Genomic DNA, 13,907 nt, shown 5'->3' on the forward strand with positions numbered 1-13,907 from the left:
TACTTCATCAAGATAAAAAGCTTCTGCACAGCAAAGGAAACAGTCAACAAAACAAAGAGGCAACCCACAGAATGGGAGAAGATATTTGCAAATGACACTACAGACAAAGGACTGATTTCCAAGATCTATAAAGAACTTTTCAAACTCAACACCCAAAAAACAAATAAGTCAAAAAGTGGGCAGAAGACATGAACAGACACTTCTCCAAAGAAGACATACAAATGACTAACAGACACATGAAAAAATGTTCATCATCATTAGCCATCAGGGAAATTCAAATCAAAACCATATTGAGATACCACCTTAACACGTTAGAATGGCAAAAATGGACAAGGCAAGAAACAACAAATGTTGGAGAGGTTGTGGAGAAAGGGGAACCCTCTTAACACTGTTGGTGGGAATGCAAGTTGGTACAGCCACTTTGGAAAACAGTGTGGAGGTGCCTCAAAAAATTAAAAATAGAGCTACCCTATGATCCAGTATTGCACTACTGGGTATCTACCCCAAAGACACAGATGTAGTGAAAAGAAGGGCCATATGCACCCCAATGTTCATAGCAGCAATGTCCGCAATAGCCAAACTGTGGAAAGAGCTGAGATGGCCTTCAACAGATGAATGGATAAAGAAGATGATAGCAGCAATGTCCGCAATAGCCAAACTGTGGAAAGTGCTGAGATGGCCTTCAACAGATGAATGGATAAAGAAGATGATAGCAGCAATGTCCGCAATAGCCAAACTGTGGAAAGAGCCGAGATGCCCTTCAACAGATGAATGGATAAAGAAGATGTGGTCCATATATACAATGGAATATTACTCAGCCATCGGAAAGGATGAATACCCAACTTTTACATCAACATGGATGGGACTGGAGGAGATTATGCTAAGTGAAATAAGTCAAGCAGAGAAAGTCAATTATCGTATGGTTTCACTTATTTGTGGAACATAAAGAATAGCATGGAGGACATTAGGAGAAGGAAGGGAAAAATGCGGGGGTTGGAAATCTGAGGGCGACATGAACCATGATAGACTATGGACTCCGAGAAATAAACTGAGAGTTTTAGAGGGGAGGGGTTTGGGAGGATGGGTTAGCCCGGTGATGGGTATTAAGTGCGTGGAGCACTGGGTGTTATACGAAAACAATGAATCATGGAACACTAATGATGTATTGTATGGTGACTAACATAATAATAAAATTAAATTAAATTTAAAAAAATTAACAAGTAAAAAAAATCCACAAAAAACCCCAATTAATCAAATTAAAAAATGGGTAGAAGATATGAATAGACATTTTTCCAAAGAAGATACAACAGGTACATGAAAAGATGCACATCATGAATCATCAGGGAAGTGGAAATCAAAACCTCACACCCATTAGAATGGCTATCATCAAAAAAAGAAGAAATAACAAGTGTTGGCTAGAATATGGAGACAGGGGAACCCTTGTGGCCCAGTTGGTGGGAATGCAAACTGGTGCAACCACTGTGGAAAATAGTACGAAGGTTTCTCAAAAAATTAAAAGAATAGGACAACCATATGACCTAGTAATTCCACTTCTGGGTATTTAACTGAAGGAAATGGGAACACTTATCAAAGTGGTATCTGTGCCCCCATATTAACATCATTTACAATAGCCAAGACATGCAAACAACCTACATGTCCATTGGTGGATGAATGCATAAAGAAATTGTGGACTAAATACTCAACAGAATATTATTTAGCCATAAAAAAGAGGAAATTCTGCCATTTGAGACAATATGGATGGACCTTGAGGGCAATATGCTAAGTGAAATAAGTTTGACAGAGAAAGACAAATATTGTATGATCTCACTTATATGTGGAATCTTTAAAAAACAAACTCATAGAAAAAGATCCGATATGTAGTTACCAGAGGCAGAGGGTAGGGGAAGGGGAGAATTAGAGGAAGATGGTCAAGAGGTACAGACCTCCAGTTACAAGATAACTAAGCACTGCAGATGTGATGTACCACATGATGACTATAGCTAACACTGCTGGATTGTATATTTGGAAGTTTCCAAGAGAGTAAATTCTGAAAGTTCTCATCACAAGGAAAAAACCTTTTTTTTTTTTTGGTATCCAAAGGAGGTGATGGATGTTAACTTATTTTGATAATCAGTTCACAATATATGTAAGTCAAGTCATTATGCTGTACACCTTAAACATACAGTTCTATGTATCCATTATATCTCAATAAAATGGAAAAACAAACAAACACTGATTATTATCTTACAGTTTTGGTGGTCAGCAGTCCGATATAGTCTTATTGGGGTGAGAACAAGGTGTTGGCATGGCTGTGTCCTTTCTGGAGGTTGTAGGGGAGAATCCACTTCTATTCCATTGCCTTTTCCAGCTGCCAGAGACTGCCTGCATTCCTTGGCTGATGGCCCCTTCCTCCATCTTTAAAGTCAGCAGAGCAACATCTTCGAATCTCAATGTGTTTCCATCTTCACCATCCTCCTCTGATTCTGACCATCTGTCTTCCCCTTATGAGGACCAATGTGTTTATATTGGAACCTAGATAATTTTCCCATCTCAAGATCTCTACCTTAATTACCTCAGCAATGTCCCTTTTAACATTTACTATAACATGGTCGCAAGTTTGGGAGATTAGAATGGGAATGGGGGGCATTATTCTGCTTACCACAGTGCTCATTAGTAGTTACATAATGATTGGACTGAAGAACTACCAGTAAAGTCTGAACTTGATGCAATTAATCAGTTAATATACCCTGGGAACTGAAATTTCAATTGTGTGATTAGGGGCACTAGTGTTATTTAAGTAAACCATGGTAACTGGAATTTGTGCCTAACCATGCATAGCAAGGGCTATGAATCATGCATAGCAAGGGCTGCCTGTTTGTTTTAAATCCAGCTCGTAAGTCGAAAGGATGAGAGGATGCATAGGACTACACATTCAGAGTCACTGCTGCAGAAAATCAGGTGGAAATGACCTATATGTCTGCACTTAGGTTTAGAGAAAACTCACAAGTAAACAGAATGAGCCTTCTCTTGTGCTGGATCTCAAGGCCACCTGAATACTAACAGCACTACAGCTTTTCTCTCTGAGAAACATGGTACAGGTGAATATGGAAAAAACTCGAGAAATAATGATATAACTTCCCTCGTATCTGTGCCATCTTTTGCCCACTCCCTCTCACCCCCCAAAAAACATGTCTGAGTATTTCGTGCACTAATATGCAACTACTAATAGTGTATTACACTTTGTTTATAAAGTGACTGTCTTTTTAAACATTTCTGGTTAATAAACATAAAAGAACTCTTCTGATAACTGATTAAGAATATAAGAAACATTTCCTATGTGCATAGACATTGTTGAACCAACTCAACAATGCAAACCCTAGAATAAATAACTAGAAACACATTTCTGATACTCTTAGATGAAACACAACTTAAAAAACTGAACTGATATAGTTTCTCATAAATTCATTTTATTTCAACAGCAAAAAAGTAATACACCTTTGATTGGAATTATAAAATACTTTCTCTTTAGCATGGGTATTCCCACCATGCCACAAACACAAAAAGGGGCACTAAGAGATGGACACGGGAGTGTCTTCTTTGGCATTATTATATAAAACTGCAGTATAAACATCTGATCTTACAGAACAGGATACCTTGTGAAGAGGTGTAGCTTATTTTATAATACCTCAGTATTGCAAATACATTCATTGTATGAATTGAGGAGGGAAAAGGAGAAGAAACACCATTTCATGAAAATCCATTCCTAGATGACATCCATACCAAGTCTACCACTTTACAGAATTCAGAATTTATTAGCCAGTGCTGCTTAAAAAGACTACTCCAGTAGTCTTAAATTGATACTGGAGAAAAAAATCACACACAATGCCTGACCGTGGTAGTGTCTGAGAAACCAAAGCTCTATCTGCCCATGGCTCCTGCTGGGGTCTGCATCACAAGAGTCCGAATCCTGGACAGGGCTGGAAATGCCCCTGAGCCAGCAGTTCCACGGTCTTCATGCCTCAGACAGATGAGACCCAAAGTGCTAAGTGCATACTTCAATCACATGTTCTGAACCTGTTTAGAGCCATAAAGAGCTGTAAAAGGCGATTTCATTTATACTCTTTGAGAGTGAATATAATCACTAAACTTAGTATTTTGCCTCAAAAAGAGTTTCTTTACACTACAGAGAATAAAGTCTGGATATACAGTTTGAAACTCTCACTAACATTACTATTCCACATCCATCAAGACTTGAGAGCTGGTCTTCCTGAAATACGTGAAAGGGTAATCTCTCTTTCATGTGGTTGTACCTACACCAGGCTTCCCCACAAGGACTTAGTCAGCCGTACAATTACACATCAAAGTCCTTCAGCTCTCCCCAGCTCGCACCTATTTTCACTTTCACTTTCAGTTTCACAGAAAGTTCTATGGCACTTTCCATTTCATTCTTAACAATCTGAGCTACCTGCAAAAAAAAAAAAAAAAAAAAAGAGGTTAACGAACTCTCTTCCCAATCAAAGAATGGTTCCCAACCCACCCACTGAGGTGATAAGCCAGACTGGAGCTCTTCACCTCATGGTGCTTAAAACTCAAAATTCGAAAAGAGCCAGGCATCCCAAACTGGTCTGCACTGATGAGCAGGAGCTCTGCCAGTTCCAGTGAAAATGCTCAGTTCTTAAACCCTCAGGGCAAGATTCTCATCTAACTTCTCCCAAACAAAAACAGCCCTGTATCAAAAGTTTCTTTAAAAATGAGTATGAGACTGAACACTCTCAGCTCTTTCTCTACCCTTATGGACTCAACATTTATATAGCCATCCTGGGAATGGGAAAGGGTTCCAGAAATCTCATGCATCTTAACTTGACCTACAGTGTCTTAGCGTTCTATGAAATGGACAGAAACACTGCAAAAATACCTGAACAACATCCTCTTCTGCCACTTCATATAAGAGCTCATCATGGAGTTGAAGGATGAAGAAGCCTCCTCTGATTGGGGAGAACATTCCTTGCAGTTTTCTCTTTGGTAACAATCCTACCCCATGAAAGAAGTAGGAAAACTGATCAGCATGTCACCATGCCATAGAAGAATAATATTTTTAGGGATTTTGAGAAACTCTGGGGAATTTTAATTAAGATATTAAAACACATAAAATTTAGAACTATTAGGAAAATATCTACTTGCTGACTTCCAACCTATCAGGTAAACTCAAAACTCTACCAACTTCCTTCCAGAAAGGAGGAATGTAACAAAGAAGTCAGCAAATGGAGTTTGAAGAACTCTGCTCCAAAAGACGTCTACCTTATTTCTTATAAACAACCAACATCTTTACTTTCCATGGTGCCCTCACTACCAACTTCTCTGCATAATAGCACCAGAGTAGTATGGGGCCTGATCCCTGCTCCAGGAGAGTGAGCTGGTATTGTCGTTAGGCGGTGTTTATAAGAAGGACACTCCCTGATAACTCTTTATAGCCAGAAGTGTCACTGTGGTAGCACTGGTGTTTTCCCAACTGGACCTCACGATGCCGACAAGTAATTCTAAGCCCAGGGTCCAAATGAGGACTTCAGAGACTGTATGAATCCCCTGAAGTTGTATGTCAGAGTCTGTATCTATACATTTTTCTGTGAAGATGATTGTTCAGTAGATTCTCAAAAGAATCTGTAACTCCACTGTATTAGACTTAGTTACCATCTCCTAACAAGCTGTACATGTATCTGTTTGCCAGCTGACTGAAATCTGCTCTGCCCCAACGGGCCCCACTTAGCTCACATCATTGGTTATCAGGATGCCTTTCTGCTTTCCAGTCACCATACCTTCAGCCTCTTGATTTCCTGTTGTTCTTTGGCTATGACCCTCCTGTTTCCTGTGTGGGCTGCTTCCTCAGGCTCAGCTGACCCACCACACTACCTTTCACCCAGCAGGAGCCCAGGAAGTGATCCTCAGTGACATACCCACATTGCCTTCCACCCACTCCAAAGGCTGTTATTGTCCATACCCTCATTCTAGCACTGCATCACTCTGCTGTGTGAACAGTTATGTAAATATTTCAGTCACAGATCACATCTTCCCTTCCTTTCCTTAGATTTTTAAGCTTAAAAGAGGTGGATAATTTTTATTTCCAAATCCTCCAAGGCACACAGTACAGTGTTATTCCCCAAATAAGTTTGATCATTTATTCTGTCTCTCTATAGAGAGAATGTGTGTGTGGTGTGAGTGTGGTGTGTGTGTGCACACTGACTGCCACACACAAAATGTTGATTGAGTAGCCTTAGATATTTGGGGGGGGTAAGACAATAAAATTAATAATCCTCATTTGATGGGCAAGTAAGTCTTTATATCTATGTATTTTTGTATGTAAGTGAACACCTTTATATCTGTATGACTGACTGTATTATTCTCTATAATGTATATGAATGCCTCTTCTAGAAATAGCAAATTCCATCCTAAACAGCTGATCTTACTTTTTCTGACTAATCTCCAGCAGTTGATTCTTCCCATTTATGCCCCAAAACTTAATTTCCTCCCAGGAAAATTTAAAACCCGGCTGCAGTCATGGTTTTGCAATCTCAAGCACATTGAAATGGTATTTAAAGTGAAAGTATGGACATGGGACAAACAGAGAAGGGAATCTACTTGTCAGAACAAGAAATAATCTATCCAAGCAAAAAGGACAGAACTTAGGAAAATAAGAACAAGAAAAGATGGCAATACTGGCGAAGAAATATATGTGATAAGGAAGTCAACGCAGTATATATTCCCAGATTTCTGAGAACACAGAAGGTGATGAATAGGAAAATCAACGTGTTCTTAAGGTGTTATCTAAGGACCAGAGGATCCCTAAGATTCCTTCAAGGTATCTTCAAAGTCAAAATTATTTTCATAATAACGCTCAGAGGTGATTTTCCTTTTTCAGTCTCATTCTCTCCAAAGTGCATAGCAAAGTAACCAACTATCCTGAGTTAGGACTAGAAGTCCCATATCCTGGGAAACCCATCAGTCCCCCACAAACTGGGACATTTATCACCAAAGACTGTATAAGAGGGTTTTCCGGAGGTTTCAGGACACGTGAGACTGCAACAAACTGAATGCAGAAATATATAAGAAAATCCAAATATCTTCTCTTAAGTCAGACATTAAAGAGACTTGCAGAAATGTAAACTAAAACCACTCATCACCAATTTTTTCTTGTTCTAAAACATGTAGTTGTGGGGCACCTGGGTGGCTCAGTCAGTTAAGCGACTGCCTTCAGCTCAGGTCATGATCCTGGAGTCCCGGGATCGAGTCCCACATCTGGCTCCCTGCTCAGTGGGGAGTCTGCTTCTCCCTCTGACCCTTCCCCCTCTCATGTGCTCTTTCTCTCATTCTCTCTCTCTCTCATTCTCGCTCTCTCAAATAAAATCTTAAAAAAAAAATAAAACGTAGTTGTTTTTAAGAAAATATGTTACTTATGCTGACATATTGTGAGTTTATTATTTTCAAATGTTAATAAATGTTTCTGAATTCTCTGTTTAAATTTCTAATATGGTAAAGATTAGTATATATAACCCACATGAACAAAAGTTCTTTGGGACCCTTAGTAATTCTGAGAATGTAAAGATATCATGAGACCAAAATGTTTGAAAACTGCTGAGAAATAATATATAATATGCTTCCCTTTTTCTTTTCTGATACAATTAATCTCACTACATTATAGCAGGGTCCTCATTTATGAACAAACCTGTTCTGTCACTTTGGAGCATACTCTCCCGATGACCATGGGACTTGAAGGTTGAGTGGAAGGTCTCTAATTGCTTCTGAATGTTGACTGTGGCTATTTTGACAATATCAGCTGCCGAACCTTGGACTGTTGTGTTGATGGCCTGACGCTCAGCCTTTGAAAAACAATAACAAGGGCTCCATCAGATACACCTACATGGTTTCATACCTGTTCTTAGTGTCCACAGATCAGTGCTCACATCTGTAACCAGACTGGAAATCTGGACCAAGATGTGAGGCAGGATTTCAACTATTAGGCTGTATCCTAAGAATAACAACTAGAATGATCCAGGGCCCAAGATTCTGGGTTATTATCCACATGAGAACAGTCTAATAGAAGGTCAGATTGCTTCAGTTTAGAAATCTTCAACATTCCAGAATAAAAAACTACATTACACTTACAATGTATTTAGTAGCTCAAAATTATTTCATAAACATATATCATCAATGTTCTAGTTGTTCTAAACTTCACTGTAAAAGAGCTATTCCTTAAAATACAATTCCTCTTAATCCTAAATAGATATAAGTAGAATGTCATTCGTTGTGATGTGAGATAGAATGTTCCAAGCACATTCTCCATATCAGTGGCTTCTGGTCTTATGTAGAGTTTGGCCCCAGAACATCTGGAGCCCTCTGGTATGAATCAGAGCTTTTTTATGGGCTGCTGGGGCTAATCATTAGCTGCTAGTAAAAATGCAGACCCTAGATTCCTAGGTATTAAGTTAGAGCTTCCCCGAAACTGCTGTTGCCATGAACTTCTTGGCAGGCAACCATAGCTACTAAAAGTTATCATCCTAAAGCAGCAAGGATGGGCATCTGGGTTAACATTCAAGGTATAACCTATCCATGAATATATATATCTACTGTCCCAAAAGGTCTCAGAAATGGGAAGGGTCTGCACACTGGAAGGATCTATGTAACTTGAGAATAGTTCCATGTCACCTGGGCTACAACCAACTCCTAGTAAATACTTCTTAAAGGGATAGACTTTTTTTTTTTAATTGTTTTGTCAGATGCTAATGAATCCACTCTAAACTCATTCAGTTGTCACTGTTTAAAGAGTGACTGAATTTCAGAGTTCTACCAACTCCTCTCCTTGAAACCGTAGGCCTCTGTAGTGGACTGTGTTATTGTTGCTCTTACTTGCTGCCCCACCCACTGCCACGTGATTTCAAGTGTTACTCACTCTAAAAGGTTGACCTTGACTTGCTTTGGTGAATGAAATGTGAATAAAATTGACATACAGCCCCATCTACGGCATTTTAAGAGCTATCCAACATTGTCACACATACAAAAAAGCTTATCCCAGAGACTTTTCTTTCATTCTGAACTCCAGAATGAAGAAAATAAGGAACAGAGCCACAGTCAACCCAGAGCCAAACTCTAACATGAATTAAAAATAAAGTTTCTTAATATAAGCCATTGAAATTTTGGGGTGGTTTTTACGGTGACATAAGTAAGCATAAAAATAAAACTAAGATATATACTTCACTCTCATCATATTGTATTTCCCTGATTCTCTTCCAAAATAAAAAAACTTGGCAGTCTTTGGGCTTCGTGTCTCACAACCTCTGTCCCTTCATGACCAGGGCTTTGGCTTTGGCTTTCCTTTCCTTTTTCCTTTCCTTCCTTCTTTTCTTTCTTTCTTTTTTTTTTTTTTTAGGGCTTTTTCATGTACATAAAAAACATAGGTTTCTGGTAATGGGGGATTAGGCCATTAGGACCAACCCTCCCACTGATAACAATGGAAAAAGCTGGATAGAGAATGACTCTTTGAATCAGATGGTTAAAAAGGAAATGGGAAATTATAGAACCTAGAGAGCTATGAGAGAAAGAAAACCAAGGAGGTGACCCTGGCATTGGAGGCCACATTTCTCCCAAAGAAACCAATAGATTCCAGAAGACATAGCTGAGAGAACCTCTGAGCAGTGCTTGATGGTCTTGAGGGGTCTGGGGAACAAACAGGGGGGCAAGAAGTAGAAGGAGCACTAGTAAACCATCAAGTTGCCACCCCAAAACTAACACCTTAGGAAAAAAGATAAATTAGAAATAGTCTGGTCTTAACATCTTTGCTTCGAATCATTTTTATTCCTGAAATTGGATCAAAGTCATCCTAGATTGTTGGTCATTCTAGTCTCCTGCCAAAAGCAAATGTAAATCTTCTGAACAAAGGTAACATTATCATACAAGCTTCAAATTATACCCACAATCATTCATAAACATTTGACACTCTATAAAAAATTATCAGGACAGCAAAGAGTTGAGACAATATAACTGTTTTTGTAGAAAACTAAGGAAAACAAAGGGCAATAGGAAAAGACTACAGGGATACAAGTTTGAGATTTATTAGACTATAAACTCTGATCAAATTTATTAGACTGTAAAATAAAGTTTAATATATTCAAGAATATAAAAGACAAAATTGAATATTTTAGCAGAGAACCAAATACCCATAAAATAAGAGCAAAATGGAAACTCGAGAACTGAAAAAAAAAATAACTTACTACAGCTTTGAAGTATATCTTGAAATCTGGGACTGTGATACCTCCAGCTTGGTTCTTCTTTTTTTCAAGATTGTTTTAGCTATTCAGGGTCTTTTGTGGTTCCAAACAAATTTTAGGATTATTTATTCTAGTTCTGTGAAAAATGCTGTTGGTATTTTGATAGGGATTGCATTAATCTGTAGATTGCTTTGAGTAGTAAGGACATTAACATTTGTTCTTCTAATCCATGAGAATGGAATATCTTTCCATTTGTTTGTGTCATCTTCAATTTCTTTCATCAACATTTTATAGTTTTCAGAGTACAGGTATTTCATCTCCTTGGTTTAGTTTATTTTTAGGTATTTTATTATTCTTGGTGCAGTTGTAAATGGGATCATTTTCTTAATTTCTCTTTGTGTTACTTTATTATTAGTGTATAGAAATGCAACAGATTTCTGTATATTAGTTTTGTATCTTGTCGCTTCACTGAATTCATTTATCAGTTCTAGTAGTTTTTTGGTGGGGTCTTACAGTTTTCTATATATAGTATCATGTCATCTGCAAGTAGTGAAAGTTTTACATTTTTACATTTTACATTTTTCTTACCAATTTGGATGCCTTTTATTTCTTTTTCTTGTCTGACTGCTGTGGCTAGGACTTCCAGTACTATGTTGACTAAAAGTGGTGAGAGTGGACATCCTTGTCTTGTTCTTGATCTTAGAGGAAAATCTCTCAGTTTTTCACCATTGGGTATGATGCTAGCTGTGGGTTTTTTCACATATGGCCTTTATTATGTTCAGGTATGTTCCCTCTAAACCCACTTTGTTGAGAGTGGTTTTTTGAATGGACGTTGTATTTTGTCAAAAAGACAAGAAATAATGTTGCTAAGGATGTGGACAAAAAGGAACCCTCACGCACTATTGGTAAGACTGCAAACTGGTGCAGCCACTGTGGAAAACAGTATGGAGATTCCTCAAAAAAATAAAAAAATAGAATTATCATATAGATCCAGTAAGTCCACTACTGGGTATTTACCCAGTGAAAACAAAAACAATAATTCGAAAAGATAGATGCACCCCTATGTTTATGCAGCATTATTTACAATAGCCAACATATGGAAGCAATCATAGATGAATGCATAAAGAACATGTGGTGTATTTATACAATGGAACATCACTCAACCACAAGAAAAGAATGAAATCTTGCCATTTGCAACAACATGGATGGACCTAGAAGGCATAATGCAAGATGAAGTAAGTCAATCAGAGAAAGATAAATACTATATGATTTCATTCATATGTAAAACTTAAGAAACAAATGAATAAAGGGAAAAAAAGAACAAACTGGTGTTTGCCAGCCAGAGGGAAGGAGGGTGGGGGAATGAAATAAAAGGAATTAAGAGTACGCCTCTCTTGCTGAGCACTGAGAAATGTATAGAATTGTTGAATCATTATATTGTACACCTGAAACTAATATAATGCTGTATATTAATTACATTCCAATTAAAAAAAGCATCACTCTGTGCCAGGAAAAAAATACAACTTAAACCACTTAAACAGTACCTTCTTTGTAGTTTGGTGTGTGTGTACAGTAGGGGATAGTATTGATATAGAGGGAACATAAAGAAACCTTCTGGAGTTCTGGAAAAGTTCTATATCATTTAGAACATAAAAGCCCAACAGTTGGGTTCAATAGCAAATTGAAGAGCAAAATCAGTAAACTGAAAGATATGTTAGAAGAAAGTATCCAGGGGGCAACCAGGTGGCTCAGTGTGTTAAGCATCTGCCTTTGGCTCAGGTCATGATCTCAGGGTCCTAGGATGGAGCCATGTGTCAGGCTCCCTGCTCAGCAGGGAGTCTGCTTCTCTCTCTCTCTCTGTCCCTCATGCTGGCTCTCTCTCTCCCTCTCAAATAAATAAAATCTTAAAAATAAAAAAAAATAAAAAGAAGAAAATATCCAGAATTAAGCAGAATGAAACATAAATGTGGAAAATAGCAAACAGAGGATATTAAACATGAGGATTCTTTAAAAAAATGTTTAAAAATTTTATAATAGGAATCCCAGAGAGGAGAGAATGCAATGAAGCAATAATTAAAGAAGAAATGACTAAGAATTTTCCAAAATCAACAAAAGATATCAAGTCAGATTGAAAAAGTCCTAACACCCTGAAAGGACCAATTAAACATGCATATTCACAGAGAGGCACATAAATTAAAAACACATACATCCTTAGGCATATCACAGAAAATCTGCTGGAAATGAGACAGAAAGAAAAATATTGTATGGAGAATTCTAGAGAAGAAAGGCAGATTACATTCAAAGAAGGGACAGTTAGACCAGGGGTGGGCAAACTACAGCCTTCAGGCCAAATCTAGCCTAGCTCCTGTTTCTGTAAATAAGGTTTTATTGGAACACAATCACACTCACTCATTTATGTATTGTCTATGACCGTGTTTGCACAAGAACAGAATTTAGCAGGTATGACAGAGACTCTATGCCCTACATGCAAATATACGAGTGAGCTTACTTTATCGGACATGGGCACTATTAAAAACCTAAAGAGGATTTTATTGTCATCATGTTGCCTGTGAAGACCTTGTTTTTATAGATTGCCCTGGTAAATTTCTGTTCTATATCACTCTTGGGGTCTTTCTCCTTTTATAGAACCCCCCATATTTCTTGCAGGGCTGGCTTAGTGGTCACATATTCTTTCAGTTTCTGCCAGTCCTGGAAGCTCTGCATCTCTCCATCCATTCGAAATGACAGCCTTGCTGGATAAAGTATTCTTGGCTGCATGTTCTTCTCGTTTAGTACCCCAAGATGTCTTGCCAGCCCTTTCTGGCTTGCCAGGTCTCTGTGGATAGGTCCAACGTTAATCTGATGTTTCTCCCTCTATACGTAAGGAATCTCTTCCCCCTAACTGCCATGAAGATGGTTTCCTTGGTTCTAAGATTTGCGAGTTTTACTATTACATGCCGGGGTGTTGGCCTGTTTTCCTTGATCTTGGGAGGGGTCCTCTCTGCCTCTAGGACATGAATGTTTGTTTCATTCCCCAGATTAGGGAAGTTCTCAGCCACCATTTGCTCAAATATATCTTCTAGTCCTCTCTCTCTCTCCACCCCACTCAGGGATCCCAATAATTCTGATATTGGAATGTTTCATGGTGTCACTTATTTCCCTGATTCTACTTTCATGGATTTTGAGTTGTTTTTCCCTGGCCTCCTCTTTTCCCTTCCTGTCTATTAACTGGTCTTTTAGATCACTGATTCGTTCTTCTGCCTCACTTACCCTAATTGTTAGATTATCTAGATTAGATTGGATCTCATTGATAGCATTTTTAAGTTCTACCAATTCAGCTTTCATTCCGGAAGAATAAACATTGTTAAAATGACTATGCTACCCAGAGCAATCTATACCTTCAATGCCATCCTGGTCAAAATTCCAATGACATTTTTCAAAGTGCTGGAACAAACAATCCTAAAATTTGTATGGAATCAGAAAAGACCCCAAATCACCAAGGAAATGTTAAAAAAGAAAAAAAAAAACTGGGGACATCACTTTGCCTGATTTTAAGCTATGTTACAAAGCAGTGATCACCAAGACAGCATGGTACTGACACAAAAACAGACATACAGACCAATGGAACAGAATAAAGAGCCCAGATATGGA

General features: G+C 38.2%; 1 protein-coding gene across 1 annotated transcript in view; it reads right to left on the reverse strand.

Moving 5' to 3' along the window:
• Window positions 1-3,447: 3,447 nt before the first annotated feature.
• Window positions 3,448-13,907, reverse strand: part of POLQ (DNA polymerase theta) — a 126,897-nt gene continuing 116,437 nt past the window's right edge. The window contains exons 28-30 of the mRNA XM_025874979.1: window positions 7,718-7,871; window positions 4,916-5,031; window positions 3,448-4,465 (exon numbers count right to left, since the gene is read on the reverse strand). Coding sequence (XP_025730764.1) covers window positions 4,352-4,465; window positions 4,916-5,031; window positions 7,718-7,871 — 384 coding nt within the window. The 3' untranslated portion in view covers window positions 3,448-4,351. The remainder of the gene's footprint in view (window positions 4,466-4,915; window positions 5,032-7,717; window positions 7,872-13,907) is intronic.

The sequence above is a fragment of the Callorhinus ursinus genome, unplaced genomic scaffold (genome assembly GCF_003265705.2).
Source record: "Callorhinus ursinus isolate GAN/ISIS: 27379988/994484 unplaced genomic scaffold, GSC_fseal_2.0 scaffold1, whole genome shotgun sequence".
NCBI classification, from domain to species: domain Eukaryota; kingdom Metazoa; phylum Chordata; class Mammalia; order Carnivora; family Otariidae; genus Callorhinus; species Callorhinus ursinus.